The sequence below is a fragment of the Ostrea edulis genome, chromosome 5 (assembly GCF_947568905.1).
Source record: "Ostrea edulis chromosome 5, xbOstEdul1.1, whole genome shotgun sequence".
NCBI classification, from domain to species: Eukaryota; Metazoa; Mollusca; class Bivalvia; order Ostreida; family Ostreidae; genus Ostrea; species Ostrea edulis.
In genome coordinates, this window is record NC_079168.1 from 37,551,308 (window position 1) to 37,575,380 (window position 24,073).

Consider the following 24,073-nt stretch of genomic DNA (forward strand, 5'->3'; position numbering starts at 1 on the left):
CAAGGTATGTCACGCATGGGCTGTCTGGAACTCTGTCAAACTCCAAGGTATGTCACACATGGGCTGTCTGGAACTCTGTCAAACTCCAAGGTATGTCATGCAGAGGGATAAGGTATAAGCAATAAATGGATTCATTTCCAGGAAGAAAATCAGAAAACGATTATAATATACAGATGCATAGGACAAACTTTTTTTTCATCATAGATCAGATAATTCTGGGATAAAATAAACTGTATTAGTTCTGTTATTTAATGTTCTTTATTGAATTGAAATGTTTTTATTCTATTTGATTGCAGGTCCACGCCTTGAACATACTGAGAGCATTGTACAAGGATTCTAGGCTAGGTGAAGTGGTTACTTCCTTTGTAGCAGATGGATTGAGGGCAGCCATTTTAGGATTTCAGTCGCCATTCTGGGCAGTATGTGTTCATTGTTGTTCTTTAACCTTAATTTCAATTTGATTGTTGAAGCAGCTGCTGACTGTTATTTAAGAAATAAATTTCATTTTTGAAAATGCATGAGGAACTGCAAAATGCTTCATGAAATGTGTTAACGTTTCATGAAAAGTATGACGGCATGAAGCATTCCAATTCAGAACCTTATGTATTTTTCAAAATCAAATTTTATTTTTTAATTCCCAGCTGTAAAAATAGATGCACCATATTTATCAAAATTTATATGCTCACATCGTCATCACATTCATGAGGGAATGGCTGATATTACAATTGGTAAAGATATCAAAGGCAAAAATATTGGAAATGTAAATATATCAGTGTTAATTAAATTCAGTTGCTGCAGTTTTCTCACTTCTTACCTGCAGAACATCCTGTTTTGAACTGACTTGAACATTTATACATAGACTTTGTTGTATAGGTGAGAAATTCATCTACTCTCCTGCTCAGCACCATGATGACCAGAATATTTGGAGTTAAAAGAAGCAAAGATGAATCAAATCTCTCCAAGAAAAATTGGTAAGTGAAGGATTTACTCGAGTATATTGTCACGAGGTATAAATTCCACCTCGCCTCATCTATCCTCATCATGCCCACTGGCACAAAAGGCCCTAGTGTCACTTCTCCATTTATCCTTGTCCTTTGCAATCACCCTAACTGCACTCCAGCTTCCATCCCAGTTGGTCTCTTTCTTTTTTGGTAGTTTTTGTTTTCGGCCTTCCTACTTTTCTCCTCCCTTCTGACTTCCAGGTTAGTGCTACTGCACAGTGCTTGGTGTTATCCATTCTAAGCATGTGACCAATAAATTCCACACTGTATGATTGTTTATGAGAATGAGATCATTTTAAACACTTGAAGGACATTAGCTGTTATTTATCTATGCTATTTATACAGCCAGACGGGAAGACAATTCTTCAACCAATATCCATCTCTTTATCCTTTTCTTCTGAACCTGCTGGAAGTAGCCACTAGAAATATAAGGTATGGTACTACATTCTATAAAACTGAATGATGTGGCAGCGATTGTAAATATCAGTGATTGGTTGGTTTTCCTTTCCCTGATGACAAACTCCAATGTTTCAGTGACACAGCGCAGCTCCATCTACATCCTGGACTGTACCCTGTGCTAATGATTCTAGGACGACTCTTCCAGTCTCCGCTAGAGGGCGCTGATACCTCACTAAACCTGGCAGCATTTATACCTTATGTTATCAAGTCAGTGGAAACTTGTGTTAACAGTGAAGATGCTCTATTTTTTTAATTTTCTACAAGGAACATCAGTAGTAAGACTATTTACATGACTCAGCAGACTTACTCTGAACTGTTGTGATTTGCAGATGCAGTTCCAGTCCAGTACTAAAAACCAGACTCATGGCAACCAAGGCACTTCACCCATTGGTGCAAAAGGGTCAGCTGACTTCAGTAATGTCCCAATTGATAAACTTGGTCCCGGCTTCCCAGGAAGCAGCCAAACACAGCCATGTACACGGTGCTCTGGTACAGGTGAGTGGGAACATGTTTGTGATATAGACCAGTATGGGTTAACTTTATTTCTTTCATCCATTGTTAGCTCAAGACTGATGCTTCTATCAGCAGAAACTTTTGGCCTGATTTCTCAATTTTTAGTTTATTATTTTACAGATTTTGAATATGATGGACATGATTCTCGCCCTGCCGGAGGGAATTAATTGTTCCGAGTGTGGACTGTCGATGTGGAAAGATAAGATGTGGTTACTCACCAGGTAGGATGATTGATTCCGAACAAAGAAGTAAGACGTTAGAAAGAACTATCAGTTTATCTTATAGAGAGATTTTAACAGCTGATGCTCTTTTCAGAAAGAATCCATGTTACATGACAAAAGAAGCAGCCTTTGAGGTCTCAGAGAAAGTCCTGAAAGTGATGAGACAGTTTCCAAATGAGCAGATTTCTGATATCTCCACAGTAATTAGCAAAAAGTTGCAGGGAGCTTTGAATGAAGAGTTTTTATCTGGAACATACAACAGAAAGGATTTGTGTTCTGTTCCAGTATTTGTTGAGTATATCACACGTATTGCCAAAATGGACCTACAGCTTTCACTCAGACACTCCACTTCATCTTCTGACATGCAAACAAAAGTGCAAGCACTGCTGGCATCAGAGATATATGAAGTTAGATTAGTGATTTTGGATACACTGATAACACTGTATAATGAAAATAAGACTTACATGAAGGCATCGCCTCAACCAGAGAATAATTCTACAGATATAGCTAACATGGAACAGGTGACGTCGTCTGCTGCCACAGAACGTGTGATGTCGTCTGCTGCCACGGAATTTGTGATGTCATTGCTGCCTTATCTGTTGAACATGGCTCTTTATAAGGAACAACACTTTGAATGTCAAATACAGGTAGAATATTCATTAATTACAGATGGGGCTGACAATTGCAGGAAAAGCTGTATCGTATATAATGTAGATCCTTATGATATTTTATGGAAAATATTGTAAATACATTATGATATACATGTGTCATTTTGATAGTGTATATCATGCTTTTTCTGTGTATAATGGTATAAAGTGTGTCAGATTATCAGCAAAAAAAATTCTTTCCATGACAATAATTTTGCAGGAAAAAGTATGAAACATCTCCTTTTTTACTGTTGTAAATTTAATCTTAAATATATATACAACATACTAGTTAAAAGTTATTCATTTACACAACTGTTTTGATATTTGTTTAACCACATCCAAAAGTAAAAGTGATACCAGCTTCATTAAATCCATGGTTTTCAACGAAAGTAGTAGTAACTTTTATTCAACCATTTCACACCTAGTGGTTTCATGCATGTAAGGTACAGGTCAACCTTCACATCCTTAGTGTAGCAGGGCCCCTACTGGGCAGTCTGCACTATAAATCTTCACCATCGTCACATCCTTAGTGTAGCAGGGCCCCTACTGGGCAGTCTGTACTATAAATCTTCACCATCGTCACATCCTTAGTGTAGCAGGGCCCCTACTGGGCAGTGTGCACTATAAATATTCACCATCATCACATCCTTAGTGTAGCAGGGCCCCTACTGGGCAGTCTGCACTATAAATCTTCACCATCGTCACATCCTTAGTGTAGCAGGGCCCCTTACTGGGCAGTCTGCACTATAAATCTTCACCATCGTCACATCCTTAGTGTAGCAGGGCCCCTTACTGGGCAGTGTGCACTATAAATCTTCACCATCGTCACATCCTTAGTGTAGCAGGGCCCCTTACTGGGCAGTCTGTACTATAAATCTACACCATCATCACATCCTTAGTGTAGCAGGGCCCCTTACTGGGCAGTCTGTACTATAAATCTACACCATCATCACATCCTTAGTGTAGCAGGGCCCCTACTGGGCAGTCTGTACTATAAATCTACACCATCATCACATCCTTAGTGTAGCAGGGCCCCTTACTGGGCAGTCTGTACTATAAATCTACACCATCATCACATCCTTAGTGTAGCAGGGCCCCTTACTGGGCAGTGTGCACTATAAATCTTCACCATCATCACATCCTTAGTGTAGCAGGGCCCCTACTGGGCAGTGTGCACTATAAATCTTCACCATCATCACATCCTTAGTGTAACAGGGCCCCTTACTGGGCAGTGTGCACTATAAATCTTCACCATCATCACATCCTTAGTGTAACAGGGCCCCTTACTGGGCAGTGTGCACTATAAATCTTCACCATCGTCACATCCTTAGTGTAGCAGGGCCCCTACTGGGCAGTGTGCACTATAAATATTCACCATCATCACATCCTTAGTGTAGCAGGGCCCCTACTGGGCAGTCTGCACTATAAATCTTCACCATCGTCACATCCTTAGTGTAGCAGGGCCCCTACTGGGCAGTCTGTACTATAAATCTTCACCATCGTCACATCCTTAGTGTAGCAGGGCCCCTACTGGGCAGTGTGCACTATAAATATTCACCATCATCACATCCTTAGTGTAGCAGGGCCCCTACTGGGCAGTCTGCACTATAAATCTTCACCATCGTCACATCCTTAGTGTAGCAGGGCCCCTTACTGGGCAGTCTGCACTATAAATCTTCACCATCGTCACATCCTTAGTGTAGCAGGGCCCCTTACTGGGCAGTGTGCACTATAAATCTTCACCATCGTCACATCCTTAGTGTAGCAGGGCCCCTTACTGGGCAGTCTGTACTATAAATCTACACCATCATCACATCCTTAGTGTAGCAGGGCCCCTTACTGGGCAGTCTGTACTATAAATCTACACCATCATCACATCCTTAGTGTAGCAGGGCCCCTACTGGGCAGTCTGTACTATAAATCTACACCATCATCACATCCTTAGTGTAGCAGGGCCCCTTACTGGGCAGTCTGTACTATAAATCTACACCATCATCACATCCTTAGTGTAGCAGGGCCCCTTACTGGGCAGTGTGCACTATAAATCTTCACCATCATCACATCCTTAGTGTAGCAGGGCCCCTACTGGGCAGTGTGCACTATAAATCTTCACCATCATCACATCCTTAGTGTAACAGGGCCCCTTACTGGGCAGTGTGCACTATAAATCTTCACCATCATCACATCCTTAGTGTAACAGGGCCCCTTACTGGGCAGTGTGCACTATAAATCTTCACCATCGTCACATCCTTAGTGTAGCAGGGCCCCTACTGGGCAGTCTGTACTATAAATCTTCACCATCGTCACATCCTTAGTGTAGCAGGGCCCCTACTGGGCAGTGTGCACTATAAATCTTCACCATCGTCACATCCTTAGTGTAGCAGGGCCCCTACTGGGCAGTGTGCACTATAAATCTTCACCATCGTCACATCCTTAGTGTAGCAGGGCCCCTACTGGGCAGTCTGCACTATAAATCTTCACCATCGTCACATCCTTAGTGTAGCAGGGCCCCTACTGGGCAGTGTGCACTATAAATATTCACCATCATCACATCCTTAGTGTAGCAGGGCCCCTACTGGGCAGTGTGCACTATAAATCTTCACCATCGTCACATCCTTAGTGTAGCAGGGCCCCTACTGGGCAGTGTGCACTATAAATATTCACCATCATCACATCCTTAGTGTAGCAGGGCCCCTACTGGGCAGTCTGCACTATAAATCTTCACCATCATCACATCCTTAGTGTAGCAGGGCCCCTACTGGGCAGTGTGCACTATAAATCTTCACCATCATCACATCCTTAGTGTAACAGGGCCCCTTACTGGGCAGTGTGCACTATAAATCTTCACCATCGTCACATCCTTAGTGTAGCAGGGCCCCTACTGGGCAGTCTGTACTATAAATCTTCACCATCGTCACATCCTTAGTGTAGCAGGGCCCCTACTGGGCAGTGTGCACTATAAATCTTCACCATCGTCACATCCTTAGTGTAGCAGGGCCCCTACTGGGCAGTGTGCACTATAAATCTTCACCATCGTCACATCCTTAGTGTAGCAGGGCCCCTACTGGGCAGTCTGCACTATAAATCTTCACCATCGTCACATCCTTAGTGTAGCAGGGCCCCTACTGGGCAGTGTGCACTATAAATATTCACCATCATCACATCCTTAGTGTAGCAGGGCCCCTACTGGGCAGTGTGCACTATAAATCTTCACCATCGTCACATCCTTAGTGTAGCAGGGCCCCTACTGGGCAGTGTGCACTATAAATATTCACCATCATCACATCCTTAGTGTAGCAGGGCCCCTACTGGGCAGTCTGCACTATAAATCTTCACCATCATCACATCCTTAGTGTAGCAGGGCCCCTACTGGGCAGTGTGCACTATAAATCTTCACCATCATCACATCCTTAGTGTAGCAGGGCCCCTACTGGGCAGTCTGCACTATAAATCTTCACCATCATCACATCCTTAGTGTAGCAGGGCCCCTACTGGGCAGTGTGCACTATAAATCTTCACCATCGTCACATCCTTAGTGTAGCAGGGCCCCTACTGGGCAGTGTGCACTATAAATCTTCACCATCGTCACATCCTTAGTGTAGCAGGGCCCCTACTGGGCAGTGTGCACTATAAATCTTCACCATCATCACATCCTTAGTGTAGCAGGGCCCCTACTGGGCAGTGTGCACTATAAATCTTCACCATCGTCACATCCTTAGTGTAGCAGGGCCCCTACTGGGCAGTCTGTACTATAAATCTTCACCATCGTCACATCCTTAGTGTAGCAGGGCCCCTACTGGGCAGTGTGCACTATAAATCTTCACCATCGTCACATCCTTAGTGTAGCAGGGCCCCTACTGGGCAGTCTGTACTATAAATCTTCACCATCGTCACATCCTTAGTGTAGCAGGGCCCCTACTGGGCAGTCTGTACTATAAATCTTCACCATCATCACATCCTTAGTGTAGCAGGGCCCCTTACTGGGCAGTCTGTACTATAAATCTTCACCATTGTGACATCCGTGTGTCTAATTCTTGATACTCCTGAAACCTGTCTAATCCAACATGCACTGGGAGACTAAATTTTTTGTCAGAATATGCAGTGTGTTGGAATAAACAGTGTAAAAACAATGAGAATGTGAATGAAAACAAGGGTCAGAATGTCCAGTGAAATGGATTACACAGGTGTTGGATGAGGCAGTTTTCACTGTATGTGGTATTCAGTGGGTTTTTTCTCGTATTTTTTATCCATCAGAAGAAAAAAACAAATTCATGTAGTTCTGACTGTGTATTAATATTAATAACAACACCAATATCTATGGATTGCTGTGTTTCATGATCTTGGCTAAATGGGCATTAACAATCTGAATTCAGAACTTATATACGTGTATCTCATTTTTCTAGAAAGTATCCCAAAACATTGATATTTCATTTCATATATCAATACATTACAAAGACCACCTGTATATTGCAATGCATGGATGACATAGATATATTGTTATACACCTAGTTACAGACTTTTAAGGTGAACTGTACTGACCCAGTGCATCCTGTATGAACATGAGCTACTTTATGTAATGAAATTAAACTACTGTGTGACACTGACCATGGCTTGTAATTGTAGTCGTAAGGGCTACACAGACCTTGGATATCGGCCTGGGTAGCTCAGTGGTTTGAGCACCTGACTAGTATTGCAGGGCTCCCGGGTTCAATCCCTGATCCAGCCACAAATTTTCTCCTCTCTCCTATATACTACATAATGAAGGCAAGAAGTTAGTTCTCCATTGTTCTACTGTCAATGTTCATTGTTGTCTTTTTAGTTGTTTAAGGCACTGGATCTTCATCCCTTGTTGCTGAAGAAAGATTGGAAAGACCTGGGTGTTCAACAGAACTCCACACAGGTACACATCCCCCTCACATGACTACACATCACCTCACATGACTACACATCCCCCTCACATGACTACACATTTCACTTGACTACACATCTCCCTCACATGACTACACATTTCACTTGACTACACATCACCTCACTTGACTACACATCACCTCACATGACTACACATCACCTCACATGACTACACATTCCCTCACTTGACTACACATTCCCTCACTTGACTACACATCATCTCACATGACTACACATTTCCTCACTCACTTGACTACACATTACCTCTCTTGACTACACATTTCACTTGACTACACATTATCTCACTTGACTACACATCACCTCACTTGACTACACATCACCTCACTTGACTACACATCACCTCACATGACTACACATTCCCCCACTTGACTACAAATCATCTCACTTGACTACACATCCCCCTCACATGACTACACATTTCACTTGACTACACATCACCTCACTTGACTACACATCACCTCACTTGACTACACATCACCTCACTTGACTACACATCACCTCACATGACTACACATTCCCCCACTTGACTACAAATCATCTCACTTGACTACACATCCCCCTCACATGACTACACATTTCACTTGACTACACATCATCTCACTTGACTACACATCATCTCACATGACTACACATTCCCTCACTCACTTGACTACACATCACCTCTCTTGACTACACATTTCACTTGACTACACATTATCTCACTTGACTACACATCACCTCACTTGACTACACATCACCTCACTTGACTACACATCACCTCACATGACTACACATTCCCCCACTTGACTACAAATCATCTCACTTGACTACACATCCCCCTCACATGACTACACATTTCACTTGACTACACATCATCTCACTTGACTACACATCACCTCACATGACTACACATCACCTCACATGACTACACATCCCCCTCACATGACTACACATTTCACTTGACTACACATCATCTCACTTGACTACACATCCCCCTCACATGACTACACATCCCCCTCACATGACTACACATCCCCCTCACATGACTACACATCATCTCACTTGACTACACATCCCCCTCACATGACTACACATTTCACTTGACTACACATCACCTCACTTTACTACACCTCACCTCACTTGACTACACATCACCACACTTGACTACACATCATCTCACTTGACTACACATCACCTCACTTGACTACACATTTTCTCACTTGACCAGTCATGTATCCATTTTTATTAATAACATTTTTTGCTATTGCATCCCAAGTATTGCAGACAGTGTGAGGTTTGAGTATAGCTGCAGATCTGTAGCTCTCTGGGGGAAGTATTGGGACAGACCAGAGAACTACAGATTAGCAGCTAGGTTGAGTCACACTCATACAATAATAAGGTACAGGTGACACACATGTTCTTTGGAACACCAATTCTGATGCAGTATATGTGATAGACTTTGTTTTGTTGTTGCAGCATTTAATGTTCTGAAATAAATGAAATTCCAACTTTTAGTAAAATTTCTTTATAATCTTATTTCATCAGGTTTTAAAACAATGCTTGGCTGTGATAGAATCGTCTTGGAGGTATACTGATTTATTTTATGCTCACTTTTCCTATTTAAAATAAAAGAGAATTTGTTAATTATATGTATTAATAAAATGGTTTATTTACATTTACTAATGCTATGCTAGTGACAATCTGATACAGTTTCAAAGCATTATATTTTTCGATATAAGCACTTACTTATCTTTCAATATGACATTATAGAAGTTAAATTAAAAACATAATATAAAGAATAAATGCCTTGGTTGTTTGTTAGTATTATAGGCAAAGCTAATTATTCAACTGTTTTTATACCTCCATAATACAAACAAACTCTCATTTATTCCTTGATACAGCCTCATTTTTAGTACTGGTTAATTTTCACTGTTGGATAAAGTGTCAAATTAAAACTGTAGTGAGTATAACACAGCCTGGACATTGATATACGATGGACAAAAAAAGAGGAAATTAAAAATTACTTGAATGGGACTTAGACAAGACCTTCCAGATTTCTGCAGAGATTTGACTGAATTTACAATATGAAGACGAATGATTGTATTGTATTTCTGTTTCCAGGGATGAAGTTAAAGCTGCTGTAATACGATTCACTCGATGGCTGATATCTGATGTTCTAGACCACTGGGTAATAGATATTTCATTTCAAGTGATGAAAAAATACCCAGAATTTATACTCAACTCTCAGCTATTCCTATTAAAGTCAAACAAGAGTCAGAATGCACATACACAAGATTTAATCTTTTTTGAGCCACACATTATTTCCTTGCTTTGTTTCCAGATCAATACATTATTTTCTTGGTTTGTTTCCAGACTGATGATTGTGTGGAAATGGTGCATTCCTGGATGATGATTCTCAGGGACAGTGTGGAGACAGAAAAAATCACTGACCTTCAACTCAGTGTTGCCATGGTGATCCAGCACAATGCCAACTGTCTTCTCAAAAATTGTCAGTCTACATTAGGTATGTATTATCTCAGACATTGTCATGATTCCTGTGTACTTTCAGAATGACTAAAATGAATTTTGAAGGTCATCTATAAAAGGGTTTTAATTAAAAGAAGGGTAAATATATGTCTGTGTGTGTATGTATTTATATAGAAAGGTTATACTATACTATTATCAGGAATTAAGAAGATGTTTGAATTCTGGGAGATGTTAACTAAATTACAACAGGAGGATGACCCAGAGGTCAGAGAGGTCATCACCATGACATTGCTGGTGCTTGGAAATGATAGAGGTTTGAAAACAGCTTTATTAAAGCCTGTCTATCATTAGACTAGCCAGGTCTAGTGAATTCTAGAGTCACAAAATAATATATTTCCATGTGATAGACAATGTTTTCATCATGATGAGAGACTGTACAAGGGCTTCCTTTATGACATTCCAGCTGTCCAGCCGTCCTTGACCTTGGATTACTTGGTGAGGTCCTTTGTTGGTACACATGCTGTAACAAAGGGAGCTAACTGTCTGCTGACTCTGATATCATGGATGATTGACAATGATTCCTCAAGCGTATGTACAATTGAGAGTATAATTAATTTTTTAGGTCACCGAGTCACTCAGGTGACTTATTGTGATCAGCGCCTGTCGTCAGCCTTCATTCCTCATTCATTAAAATGTTTTGAGCTTCTTCTCAAAAACTGCATGGCTAATGCTAGTGAGGTTTGTAGATAGGTTGTATTGTATTGTCATTTCTTTAAGTTGCTACTTTGATGGATAATTATAAATACACAAAGAAAAATAGGGGATTATAGTATTTGTTAATGAGCTACAGTGTTTTAAACTCTTGCACTTAGAATATACTTTTGATTTCTTTGTATAATACTTTTGTATGTTGTTGATAACACAACATAAATCATTCATTACATAGTTTAATACTAGTAGATTAGAAATGAATAATGACCCTTCTGCACCTGAAATATGCAAAATTGCTTAATACAGAAATCTAGTTGTTAAAAGAATGTCTCAAAGTATTATCAGTTTTTTAAATTGTAGATAAGTTACAATGTCTTGCCTCAAAGTTTAAGAAGTTTTGGCTTAGAAATAAAATTTTCAATTAGTTATGAAATAGAAATGGTAAAATTATGCAGTTTCATAGTTTTTTAATTTATAAAAAATCCTTCTGCCCCAAATACAGTCCTTTCCAAACCCTTTTTAGCTCACCCGAACATTGTTCTTGTAAGCTTTTCACTTTTTGCAACTTCTTCTCTAGAACCACCATGCCTGCCACAAAGCACCCTTGGGTCAATGGAATTTAAATTTGTTCAAATGAAGGGCCATGTCCCTTTCTAAGAGGAGATAATCAAGAAATAGTGAAAAGGGAGGGGAATCTCAAGAACTACAGAAACAGAAAAGCCCCTAGGCCTCTTCTTATATGCCCGTCATCACATGGGACGTATTATGTTATGGCGCTATCCGTGTGTCTGGGTGGCTGGTTGTCCAAGGTGATGTTTTTCAGATTTTCCCCCCATAACAGGTGCATGTACAGCTTTGAAATTTGGTCACAATTTCTCCCTCAAGAAGCATAAGAATGAGTTTGCTCTTGAGCTAGATTGGTGCACCTTAACCTACTTTAGGACTATATATAGGTCAAACAGTTTTCTGGACTTTTTTCGTTACAGATACAGATATTGCCCTGAAATTTAGTCATAAGCTTCCTCTCGGAGGAATACAAGTTCAATTTGCAATTCAGCTGGATTGAAACATCAGTCCATGACCTACATTAAGGATAAAAGTAGGTCTAACAGAAACAACTTTTATAATTGGTGCACCATGACCTACATTAGAGCTAAAAGTAGGTCAAATAGTTTCCTGGATTTTTTCTCATCAAAGATACAGATATTGCACTGACATTTCGTCACAACCTCCCTCCAGCACACCTGTCAGATGGATTGGTGCACCATGAGCTACTGTAAGGCTTTTCTATTCAGAATGTGTGATATCAATTCAGAGTGCATAATGTGCTTACAGATTGAATTTCACTGTCCGAAGAGTGTATGTTGTACCGTTTGCGGTACTTTTGTTGAATTTGAAGTGGCATAAAAGATTTCAACTGGATAAGGTTGAGTGACGGAAATGTAATATTTTTGAGCCAATAGATTAAATATTAAACAAGCTTCACTCTAGACCCCACTGGGGTCCTCAAAACAGTCCCCAGATATCTACCTGTTTAACAACCCCTTCCCCCATTCAGAAATTTCTGGATCTGCCACTGGCATTAGGGATGGGACTGAATCTTATAAAAATAGTCTTCCTATCTATTCTATTTCTAGGCATCTTACAAATAGACTGTATAAGTAGTTCTAATGAGCATGGAGGCTTGTACCAAAACTTTGGAAGTCAGGAATTCAGACTTTTATGAAGAATATTCATTTAAAATGTATTTTTATGGGGGGGGGGAAAAAAAAAAAAAAATGCTTAATTTTCAAAATATCATCCTTTTCCCAAACATGTAAGCATAAAAAATGGGTACATTGTTCTTATGAGCATAGCAATCTCTACCAAATTTGTGAAATTCAATACTCTTGGGTCAGGGGTTCAGACTCCAGGGCAGGACTATATGGAATCTATATACTGAAATGCATATGTTAAATCTTCTTTTCTGTTAAAGTCACTTGGTTTTATATTGTAAGAATTTTCAAATCTTTCAAATACCATTTGAATTTTGGCAGTGAAACTTCCCTTCAGGAGTCCCTGTGACTTGATTAAGGATGACCACTATTGGGGGTCTCTATGACTTGATTAAGGAGAACCACTGACTCCAGGGTGTGTCAAACTTGGTATCTATAGTGTATATGTGCAAAACATATAGATGATATCGCTTTAATGCTATAAATACTAAATTGAAACTAAATGGATATTTAGAAGGAGTAGGTAGTCCTTTACCAAAATTGTAAATCCTAGGGGGTAAGGATTTGGTTTCAGGGTGGTGTCAAATTATTATAATGATTTGAAGGACTTCATTAAGTTTCCTGATACTGTATAAAATCTTGATGTATATTTAGGAAAAGCAGAAAAGGATGTACCCCCCAAAAAATGGTGAACTTTGCAACCCCAGGGTTTTGACTCTAGGGTGGATCCAAATTAGTCATATCATTTAATGCTAATACATATATTATGTAAAGCCTTTCATCAGCGTTTGCATTTTTGAGGGCATTGAAGTTTTAAGAACACAGCTTGTTTTATACTGTTGCTGAATATCAGAATTTAGCTTTGATATTCAGAACAGGGATTTTTTCTAGATTTCATAGCCCTTGGGAGTAGTGATACTTTTAACTAGTACTCAGGTGACCTATAAGGCCTGTGGGCCTCTTGTTTGTGATTAAGCAAAGAAAATTTGCAATAAGTGTCTTCTAAATGTATTTCCCTTTTTAAAAAAATGAGTTTAAAGTTCTTGCTAACCATGATCTGAAGACTATGATGTGGCCACATGAAGAGGTTTTGTCTACAGGAATATCTTTTTCAATCTTCTATCAAATGTATATGTGCAAATAATGCCAAATGTCCTCATGATATCATTAGTGCAAATTTAAGTTTGTTTAAACTTTTAATCAAGTTTGCGTTTCTTTACAGGAGGGTGCAGAGCGACTGTTTGACAAAAGTGAAATGAATGTGTTCAGAGAGGATGTGTTGTTTTACCAGGTCATTTTGAAGTACTGCCTTACTCTGATTCTGTCAACACAGCTCAGAGATAGCAACACAGAGGATGAAGATGTCACACCATTGACACCAAATGTAGAGGGATCTTCTGATGTAAAAGGAACCTCTGGTGTTGAGAAAGTTTTATCACAGCTTCATCTAGTAGTAGATGAGAACTTTTCTTTGTCCAACACAGTGTTGCCAGTCACAAAAACCAATATGTCTGAAGTTTTAGAGATGATTGGATCGTTTCTCAAGAAGTTTTCATGTTCAGCAGGAAGTGAGAAAGCAAAACCATTTCTAAAAACTAATGCATTTCAGGATAGCCTTTTGGAACAGTATAAGTGTAAAGTGCTAGGCTTTATATATAAAATCCTTTGTGATATAACTGAACATTCATTTAGTGATCAGGAAGTGTGTGTCATGTCAATGGAATCAAAGAGTGAAACAGCAAATTTTACTCATCCAAATTGTTTTGTATCAAATTGATATATATGCAACCGCCAAATAATAATGATGCAAAAAACATGGTTTATCTATCTAGTTTGTGTGTACATGTGGGTATGTGTGATTGCAATATCTGTATTGATATATATAGAAGTCTTCCCATTTTGAAATGAACTAATTTAGAATGAGCTAAAACCTTTGTGACTGAGTATATATCGATGAAACAATGATGAGTATTGATTGTGAGAAGTTTAATTACAGGCACTAGTATCCCAAAGTTAATAGAGTGGAAGAATAGGAGCTACAAAAACATTAACAAAGTCACAACAATCTCTTATCAGATAAAGTATCCTATTCAAGGGGAGAAATGCTTCAATTTTAAAGACAATAAAATAACAATGCATTATGTTTCAAGGGCTTTCTTAGCTCACCTGAACCAAAATCTCAAGTGAGCTTTTCTGATCGAAATATGTCCGTTGTCCGTCGTCGTTGTCATAAACTTTTCACATTTTCATCTTCTCCAGAACCACTGGGCCAATTTCAACCAAACTTAATACAAAGCCTCCTTAAGCGAAGGGGATTCAAGTTTGCTCAAATGAAGGGCCACGCCCTTTTCAAGGGGAGATAATAGTGAAAATACATTGATGATTTTTTAAAAATCTTTTCCAGAACCACTGGGCCAATTTCAACCAAACATGGCACAAGCATGCTTGGGTGTAGGGAATACAAGTTAATTCAAATGATGGGTCATGCCATCTTCAAAGGGGAGATAATCATAAAAATAGGGTGGGGTCATTTAAAAATCTTCTTCTCAAGAACCACTGGTCCAGAAGACCTGGAATTCACATGAAAGCTTTCTGACATAGTGTAGATTCATGAAAACCATGACTCCCAGGGGTAGGTTGGGGCCACAACAGGGGATCAACATTTTACATGCAAATATATAGGTGAAATCTTTGAAAATCTTTTTCTCAAGAACCACTGGGCCAAGAAAGTAAAAATTTACATGAAAGCTTCCTGACATAGTGCAGATTCAAGTTTGTTAAAATCATGGCCTCTAGGGGTAGGATGGGGCCACAAGAGGGGATCAAACTTGACATACAAATATATAGGAAAATCTTTTAAAAATCTTCTCAATAACCACTATGCCAGGAATGTACAAATTTACATGAACGCTTCCTGACATAGTGCAAATTCAAATTTGTTAAAATTATGGCCTCCAGGGGTAGGATGGGGCCACAATAGGGGATTAAAATTTTACATACAAATATATAGGAAAAATGTTATAAAATCTTCTTCTCAAGAACCACTAGGCCAGAAGAGCTGAAATTTACATGAAAGCTTCCTTTCATAATGCAGATTCATGTTTGTTAAAATCGTGGCCCCTGGGGGTAGGATGGGGCCACAATAAGGGATCAAAGTTGTACATACAAATATATAGGAACAATCTTTAAAAATCTTCTGAAGAACATCTGAGCCAGAAAAGCTGATATTTACATGAAGGTTTCCTGACATAATTCAGATTCAAGTTTGTTGCCCCTGGGGGTAGTATCGGGCCACAATAGGGGATCAAAGTTTAACATACAAATATATATGGAAAATCTTTAAAAAAAATTCTTCTCAAGAACCACTGAGCCAGAATAGCTGATATTTACATGAAAGCTTCTTGACATAGTACATATTCAAGTTTGTTAAAATCATGGCCTCTGGGGGTAGTATTGGGCCACAATAGGGGATCAAAGTTTTACATACAAATATATATGGAAAATCTTTAAAAATCTTCTTCTCAAGAACCACTGAGCCAGAAAAGCTGATATTTACATGAAAGCTTCTTGACATAGTGCAGATAGATTCAAGTTTGTTAAAATCATGACCCCTGGGGGTAAGATGGGGCCACAATAGGGGTTCAAAGTTATACATACAAATATATCGGAAAAATCTTCTCAACAAGTACCACTGAGCCAGAAAAGCTGAGATTTACCTGGAAGCTTGCTGACACAGTGCAGATTCAAGTTTGTTAAACTCATGACCCCTGAGGCTAAGATGAGGCCACAATAGGGGATTGAAGTTTTACATACCAATAAATAGATTTTTTTTAAAAATCTTCTTAAGAACCATTGGGCCAAAGAAGTTTACATTTGCACAAAAGCTTCTTTCCTGGCTTAGTGCAGATTCAAGTTTGTAAAAATCATGGTCCTTGGGGGTAAGATGGGGCCACAGTAGGGGATCAAAGTTTTTACATACAAATATATATGGAAAATCATTAAAAATCTTCTCGAGAACCACTGAGTCAGAAAAGTTTACATTTACATGAAAGCTTCCTAACATAGTGCAGATTCAAGTTTGGTAAAATAACCCCACCCACCCCCCCCCCCCCCCCCCACCCCAAGTAGGTTGGGGCCCAATAGGGACCAAAGTTTTATAAGCAGATATATATAGGGAAAATCTCTAGATATGAGCCAAGGTGACTCAGGTGAGCGATGTGGCCCATGGGTCTCTTGTTTCTATGTCCACTCATTCAACAAGCGGACATAGAAAAAAGGGGGGAGCAAGATTGAAGGTCTGGTTTTAATCAGACTGCATACAAATATATAGGGAAAATTATTAAAAATCTTCTGATGAAGAATCACTGGGCGAGAAAGGTTTACATTTACATAAAAGCTTCCTGACATGGTGCAGATTCAAGTTTGTAAAAATAATGGCTCCCGGGCCACAATAGGGATCAAAGTTTTACATGGGAATATAAAAGGAAAATCTTTAAATATGGGCCCAAGTGAGTAATGTGGCCTATGAACGTCTTGTTTATTTTTTATTTATTTGAAGAATTTAATTTTATTTACAAACTCTGAAATAGTTCGATCCTCAATATTTTAAATCGCTTTTGCTTGTTAGGAAATTTATAATTGTGTAATGTTGTAATTTTGATGACATTAAACTCAGCAATTCATCTTGGACTGTTTTAGATTAGCCTTTAAATGATAAGATGTTCTTCATCCTTGTACAATATCTGCATACTACATGTATGTGTTATTTATATTAGATAACTAATTATACCAACCTGTTTCTACATGTCAGAGAATTTTGTGTGTATATATTCAAGGTCTACTGAGCTGTTGCCCTTTTCACACCAAAAAAAATGTTTAATATTTTTTTTTCAATTCTTGCATTTACATGAATGGAAATTTATCTTTATATCCAGTCCTGTAGATTTTCTGATTTGGTAGTATTTCCCATAAGTATTAAACCTTACATACTTATCATCTTGTGAGGTGTGTTGATTTGAAAGGCAGATACATATCTTAAAAGTTATAAAAGTAAGGTATTTTGTGAAAAGGGACATAATGTCACGTTCAATTAGAAATTTCTGGTATTTTTCTCATTTAAAATACATATGTAGATCCGACAAAAAGTTTCCCCTCTTTGAATGACTCATTAGACACTTAATTTCCTCGAGGATAAATTCTTTAATCAAGAGATTGTTCCATTGTATAAATTTGACTGTGGAGTACTATTTCCTTAATTCGGTTAAAGCAGACAAGTGAGGGGCATGAACTCGTGTTAACCCGGAGAACGCGTAAGGTCTTGTCTCGGACGGGACCCTGTTGTTGGAGTTACCTCTCGTGGGACCTTGTTACTTGTGCCTTCCAGGTGCTTCTACACATCGATTAAATTTATAGATATCACATTTCGTAATGCGTAGCAGATTTTTAAGTATCAAATTTCATAACAGCGTTTGAGCAAGGGTTCAAGGCAAGGTTCTCTTTTAAAAACAAACAGTACTGTTTCGTCCCCCATATTGTTCTGAAACCAGAGATATATGTTTTCATTTTTTTCGATGGCCGTATTCCATAGAGGATGAAATATGATTACTGATTATAAACAGACCCTTGCGCTTGATGACATTTGTTCCTTTTTATACAGTAACGCAAAAATTACATTCGATCATCGTCAGTGTATCTTTCAACGTAAAGTGTTTGTTCAAAAAAGAAATTCTTGCGCAATTTTGTGTCCGCCCGACCGATATACGATGTAGAACAGCTTGATTTGTAAAAATGTTTTTTTTTCTTTTATATTACAGTGAATGTTGCATTCAGGTAATTTATTTTATCTTCCTGAAACACGCACCGATTGTAGCAGTGATGTAAATCATGTTTATTTTTAACGTGTCGTGCGCCAAATGTTTTGGGTTGTTGTTTTTTTTCTTTCTTAAAAATAATTTCAATGTTAAAGTATCATAGAGTGTATGGCATAAAATTTGTAAGTAAAAAATAAATGCACACAAAATGACGAAAAAGCAAATCTATATTGTAAATATAAATCTCTCATCGATTAAGGATTGATCGAGAATGGGATATAAGTTTTCAGTTGTTCAGCAAAAGGACTTTGTGATGCAACGTTGAAAGTCCGGCAAAAAAAATCTAGAGGTTTTTAAGAAATCCTCGTGACAGTTCCCACATATCGAATGATACAGCAACAAAAAAAATCTAATCAATCGATTTCTGTTTTTGTTTTAGACATACCCATATACATTTGTATATTGCAGTTTGTATATTTCGGTGTGAACTCGGATATTTCACGGTTCACACTGAAGGTGGATGAATCACACCGTCTTCCAGTGATGAAGACAATCAAAAACAAGCTTACTAGATAGAACCCTGCTGTAGTCGATTTAGGAATTCCCCCTCTCTCTAATTACCAGTAATTATAGTTTTTTGACAGATTTTACATTTGTTTGCTGGGGTCTTGCACATTTCGCATTCCGTGTTTATTTTCTCTGACTGCGTGAAGAAACACGCTGGCTTTCCCCTAACAATTCAATAATTATATGATGTTTAGACTTCTTTGATAAGCTAAACATCTGGTTACTTTGGTGAAAATCGAAATTTTTAAGAGATATTTTTTATAACTGAAATTCGATTCCCTACTTTTGTGAGAACAGTTGAAACTGTCGTAATTTTTTTTTAATTAACTACCTACCAGACGAAAGTGATTAGAAAAGAAGTAAAAACGTGCGAAATGGTTAAGATTGAACAGTATTTTAAACATCTGTGTGCTCATTGTTTACAGTGTATGCGCCTTATGATTTGATCGTAAACGACAAAAACACTTCTGCTAATGTAACACAAAGATAAAGAATTGTTTCAGGAATTTTTAATGCCGTGCATAATATTGCAAAATATGCCATTATAGTTTTTGTTGATTTTTTTCGAAGATTAAATGACGGTACGGTAGAGAGGCCTTTTTCATACATGTTTGAATAATGAAACATAAGTGATCGTCATGTTGTTTTACTTATCGTCTAGGCTAATTAACAAACAAACAAAAATAAATGAAACGCGTCATTCTTTTGCAATATTGACTACTAAGAATCAAAATAAAATTATTTTGTTTGTTGATAACTTTTGAGGTGAGTAGCCTTTTGAATTGACACGTGGAATTTGGGAAATCCAACCATGACATGATTAGGGGAAGACTCTGAAAACTGATCTTAGTTGAGGTACATGTAGCAACTTGTCGCTGCTTTCTCCCTCCTTTTCTCAAGAGTTACTGACCGATGACAATTGCTCTGGTTAGCGGTAGGAACTCTATACTAATTACAATGTAATTTTTTCGAATTCGGAAAGGGTTGTTTTTGGAGTGTTTTTGTAAGGGGCGGTAATTTTTTTTTTTCATCTCTGCAATTTGAGAAAAGAAACTGTCATTCGTATGCCTCTAAACAACCCATACTTAGCAACAAAAAAAAGACTCTGCTTTGTGTGTGTGTGTTTACTTCCAAGAAGGGGGGGGGGGATGTTTGTTCGAAGAAGTCTCATTCGATATTGCTTCCAACGGGTCTGTAGATTCAGACACTTGGTACCGAGTTTCTGACGCCGCGGCGGGACACTTGGTACCGAGTTTCTGACGCCGCGGCGGGTCTGTAGGAATCGGACAGCTTAGTACCGAGTTTCTGACGCCGCGGCGGACACTTAGTACCGAGTTTCTGACACCGCGGCGGGACACTTTGTACCGAGTTTCTGACGCCGCGGCGGAGCACTTGGTACCGAGTTTCTGACGCCGGTATGTAATATCTTGGCATGGTGTGAAATAACACATTTTTTTTCTATCTCGTACTTACAACAGGTAGAGAAAGGAAGATCCCTATCGACGTCTGCGTCAAAAAGTCACGGTCAAAATTTCAACCATTGAATTCAACAAATGTTTTGGACACCATATGAAGAATGCTACATAATTTTATAGGGCTGTGCATACCTGTAGCGCTTTTTTTGTCCTCAATTGGATTTCTACTTTCTTTTTCGTGTTTCCCAATGACCGTTGGCTTGGAAAACAAATCTACCTGTCTGCTATCTACCGATAAGCTATCAGATTGGGGACCAGTCTTGCGTGATGCCTTACGGGGTTGACTTGCAGTCAATGCCGTTAACCATTTAGCTGGCCGATATGTGTTTATCTGTAGAACCGACCAGGACTAACCTTACAGAAAGCGGACTCAAAGAAAACCCTGTGTCTGATTATGACTTTGTATCCATTTCTTTTGTGATGGATTGCACACTTTGGTTTTGATATTTATATGTTTAGAAGATCTATCTGTAAATTAAAGATATCTGCTCATAAATAATGATTGAAGTTGCTAGATATTCTAGTATTGATGGGAATGAATGAGTCTGTAACAAATGTAACTCCAGTTCATTAAGAGATGATATTTATTTTTTGATTTTAAAAATGTGAAAAGTTTGTTGATGAAATATAACTTTTTGTGATGTGATAAAAAAAAATGTACCGAATTTTACTATACTTAATGATGAAAAAATTCATGTACATATTATGTTCCGAAGAGTCATCTATTCTAAATCCATTTTGGGAAATTTATTTTGAACAATATATGCAACTAACAACAGTGACATTGTGTTCAAACTCATTTTTTTTGTGTGCTGATGTACAGCGTTATGTATACATTTGTGTGTATTTTCATGCTGCCCCTCGAGTGCCTTTGATTGGAAATAAAATACGTTCTATGTTCATTCGGAACTGCTTGTGAAAAATATTAGCCATTCTTCATGTAAACGCCAGAATCCACACGCTACAGCGCTATTCTGTACGTCAGAATCCACACGCCATAGCGCTATTCTGTACGCCAGAATCCACACGCTATAGCACTATTCTGTACGCCAGAATCCACACGCTATATAGCGCTATTCTGTACGCGTGAATCCACACGCTATAGCGCTATTCTGTACACCAGAATCCACACGCTATAGCGCTACTCTATACGCCAGAATCCACACACTATATAGCGCTATTCTGTACGTGTGAATCCACACGCTATAGTGCTATTCTGTACGCCAGAATCCACACGCCATAGCGCTATTTTGTACTTTCAGGACTTATGATTAATACTTGCTAAAGAAATAGCAGATAAATCTCCCTATGAATTACTGGGTGAGGTCATGGATTATAAATATTGATTGCATACAAGTGTTGCTTGCACAATGTAAAGAGTACCATCGTAGTTTTTCTACTCATGATTGCTACAGAAATGACAAAAGGAGGAAAAGTTTATTACTGGGTCATTGGTCAAGGTCGCAGGCAGTAATATTTTTGATACAATTAAGTAATTTGCTCCATACATTGTTGGTGGGAAGGAGAAGATACGTGCTAATGGGTCCAGAGCCTATTCTGAAATTGAGATTTGAGTATGGTACCCTTTGAATAATGCAATGTTGCGAGGGGTTACCCCGCTTGACGGCGCCCTTGTTACAATGTTTGTCATTATATCAATGTAATGGCAGCATCAGACGACTGTAGTTTATATCTAGTACCAATAGTCTTCTGATCATTGGGCGGTTCATTTGTTACTTCTGTGAGTGAAATTATAGAATAATAAACATTTTAGGGGGTACATGTCGTTCCACGTTATAGCAATACCCCAGAGAGTGCAGTATATCAGAGTTAAAGGGGATTATATGATTCAAAGAGAATGGCTGAATATGCTGTGAAAAGAAATGAAAAAATGCTAAGGTCAAATTACAAATGTTCTTTTACATTTTATTGGCAAGCAACTAAATCTATTTAGAATGCTACAACTAATTTGCTAAATAATGTATGTAAGCCTTATTAAAAGCGACGTGCACACAAAAGTCGACAAATTAGTTCGTATCTATTCAAACCATACCAACTGCAATGAACAAACACACGGAGGGAGTGATATGTCCATTATATATTTAACAGATTCAATTTGTTACACAATATTCGTATATTTACTGAAATTTAGAAGTTCAGTTTCTAATTTTTTATATTGTTGAGTGGTTAGCAGGTTGGAATCGATGTGATGTTATGACGTCAAAAGTGACCTTTTGCAATCTACCTTTTGTTCGTCGTCCGACGTGCGTCAACACTTGAAAATTTTCTACTTCTCAAATACTAATGGACCAATGTTTTGCCTATTCAGTATGCAGCATAGATCTTTGGGATAAGGAAAGCAAAATTTCTTGGTCACATGTGACTGAGGGGTGGGGCCAAAAGTTAAAAAGAAAAAAACCACGATGATATCATTGCAGTTTTTTCGATGACACCATCCAAAATGTCACAATGAACAAAGGATCCCTAGGTGATGGATTCGTGTGCTGGGACGAGGCTTTGTGTGGTGCTTGTAGTGCAAAGTTATTGTTCCTATAGAAAACCTAAATTGAGTACATGTACATAGTTAAAATTATGAAATGCATGCATGGTCCCAGCTGGTTTAATGACTTTGGCATCAGGGTACAGTGTAGGATTTACGAGTCGTATACATGTAGTAAATATGTATCGTTTATTTAGAATTCTTCTCATGTTCTGGGCGTCAGACAAGTAACTGAGAGCATATCAATAATTAGCAGGAAGGCTTAAAAAACCTCCTATGTCTGTGTGTTCAGGTCTCCATGTTTGATGATGTGGACTGCGTATAGTACTGAATATCTAGGAAACAAATTAAGTACATTGTTATAATTCCACGAACAAAGTTCCTACTTAGAAATCACAAAATGTATATGTTGTCTATCCGTCCGTCCGTCCGTCTGTATGTCTCAGTCTTTTATCCTACTTTGTGTCTGGTGCACAGATTTATAACGGTGATACATTAAAAGCTCATTCTTTGCGCAAAGGTTGCTTCTGATCAACAATGTGTTATATCCCAGAATCAAAATAATTTGGACAACGTCACCTGTAAAATAAAAGTTATTGATATCTGTCTGATCTACAACTTTGTAATGAAGTGGCATTTGAATCTCACAATTAACTAAGAGATATTTCAGTGCCTTGACCCTGAATCAAAGGTCCATTAGCCAAGTCTTTGTTCCGGGGGGTAGGGAGTAGAAACATTTCCCTGCACTAAAACTTTGTAGTGCAGGGATATTAAAATAACAAAGTTTGATAATTACAAATCAGTATATCATGACCTTGAGTTAAGGCCAACTGGCCAATGTCAAGATGTGTAATAAATATGCAGAAAATATTTGTTTCGGGCTATAACTTAATGGAGCCTAATAAAACTCATTTTGGGAACAAAAATATATGCTTTTGACCAAACAGTGTGTTCTTATCATTCTGCCAAGATCAAGGTCACTGAATCCAACAAGATGCATTCATTGTACCATCAATATGCAACTCCTCTTTGAATATGGCGAGTGTTGTGTGATACTTG

The 24,073-nt window shown here is 38.4% G+C and overlaps 1 protein-coding gene across 3 annotated transcripts in view; it reads left to right on the plus strand.

Moving 5' to 3' along the window:
* LOC125652451 (thyroid adenoma-associated protein homolog) overlaps window positions 1–21,423 on the plus strand; it is a 42,030-nt gene extending 20,607 nt beyond the window's left edge. Inside the window, exons 27-41 of one of the 3 annotated variants that reach the window (XR_008803220.1) lie at window positions 297–419; window positions 874–971; window positions 1,347–1,433; window positions 1,536–1,667; window positions 1,790–1,955; window positions 2,094–2,194; window positions 2,289–2,841; window positions 7,661–7,741; window positions 9,295–9,335; window positions 9,871–9,937; window positions 10,123–10,273; window positions 10,436–10,549; window positions 10,700–10,824; window positions 13,885–19,973; window positions 20,518–21,423. Coding sequence is in view for 2 of the 3 variants with exons in the window: in XM_048881666.2 (XP_048737623.2) it covers window positions 297–419; window positions 874–971; window positions 1,347–1,433; window positions 1,536–1,667; window positions 1,790–1,955; window positions 2,094–2,194; window positions 2,289–2,841; window positions 7,661–7,741; window positions 9,295–9,335; window positions 9,871–9,937; window positions 10,123–10,273; window positions 10,436–10,549; window positions 10,700–10,824; window positions 13,885–14,439 (2,394 nt within the window). In the remaining variant the exon portion in view is untranslated. Of the gene's footprint in view, window positions 1–296; window positions 420–873; window positions 972–1,346; window positions 1,434–1,535; window positions 1,668–1,789; window positions 1,956–2,093; window positions 2,195–2,288; window positions 2,842–7,660; window positions 7,742–9,294; window positions 9,336–9,870; window positions 9,938–10,122; window positions 10,274–10,435; window positions 10,550–10,699; window positions 10,825–13,884 lie in introns of all 3 variants that reach the window. The other 2 variants (XM_048881666.2, XM_048881667.2) reach the window with 2 other exon arrangements.
* The last annotated feature ends 2,650 nt before the right edge of the window (window positions 21,424–24,073 follow it).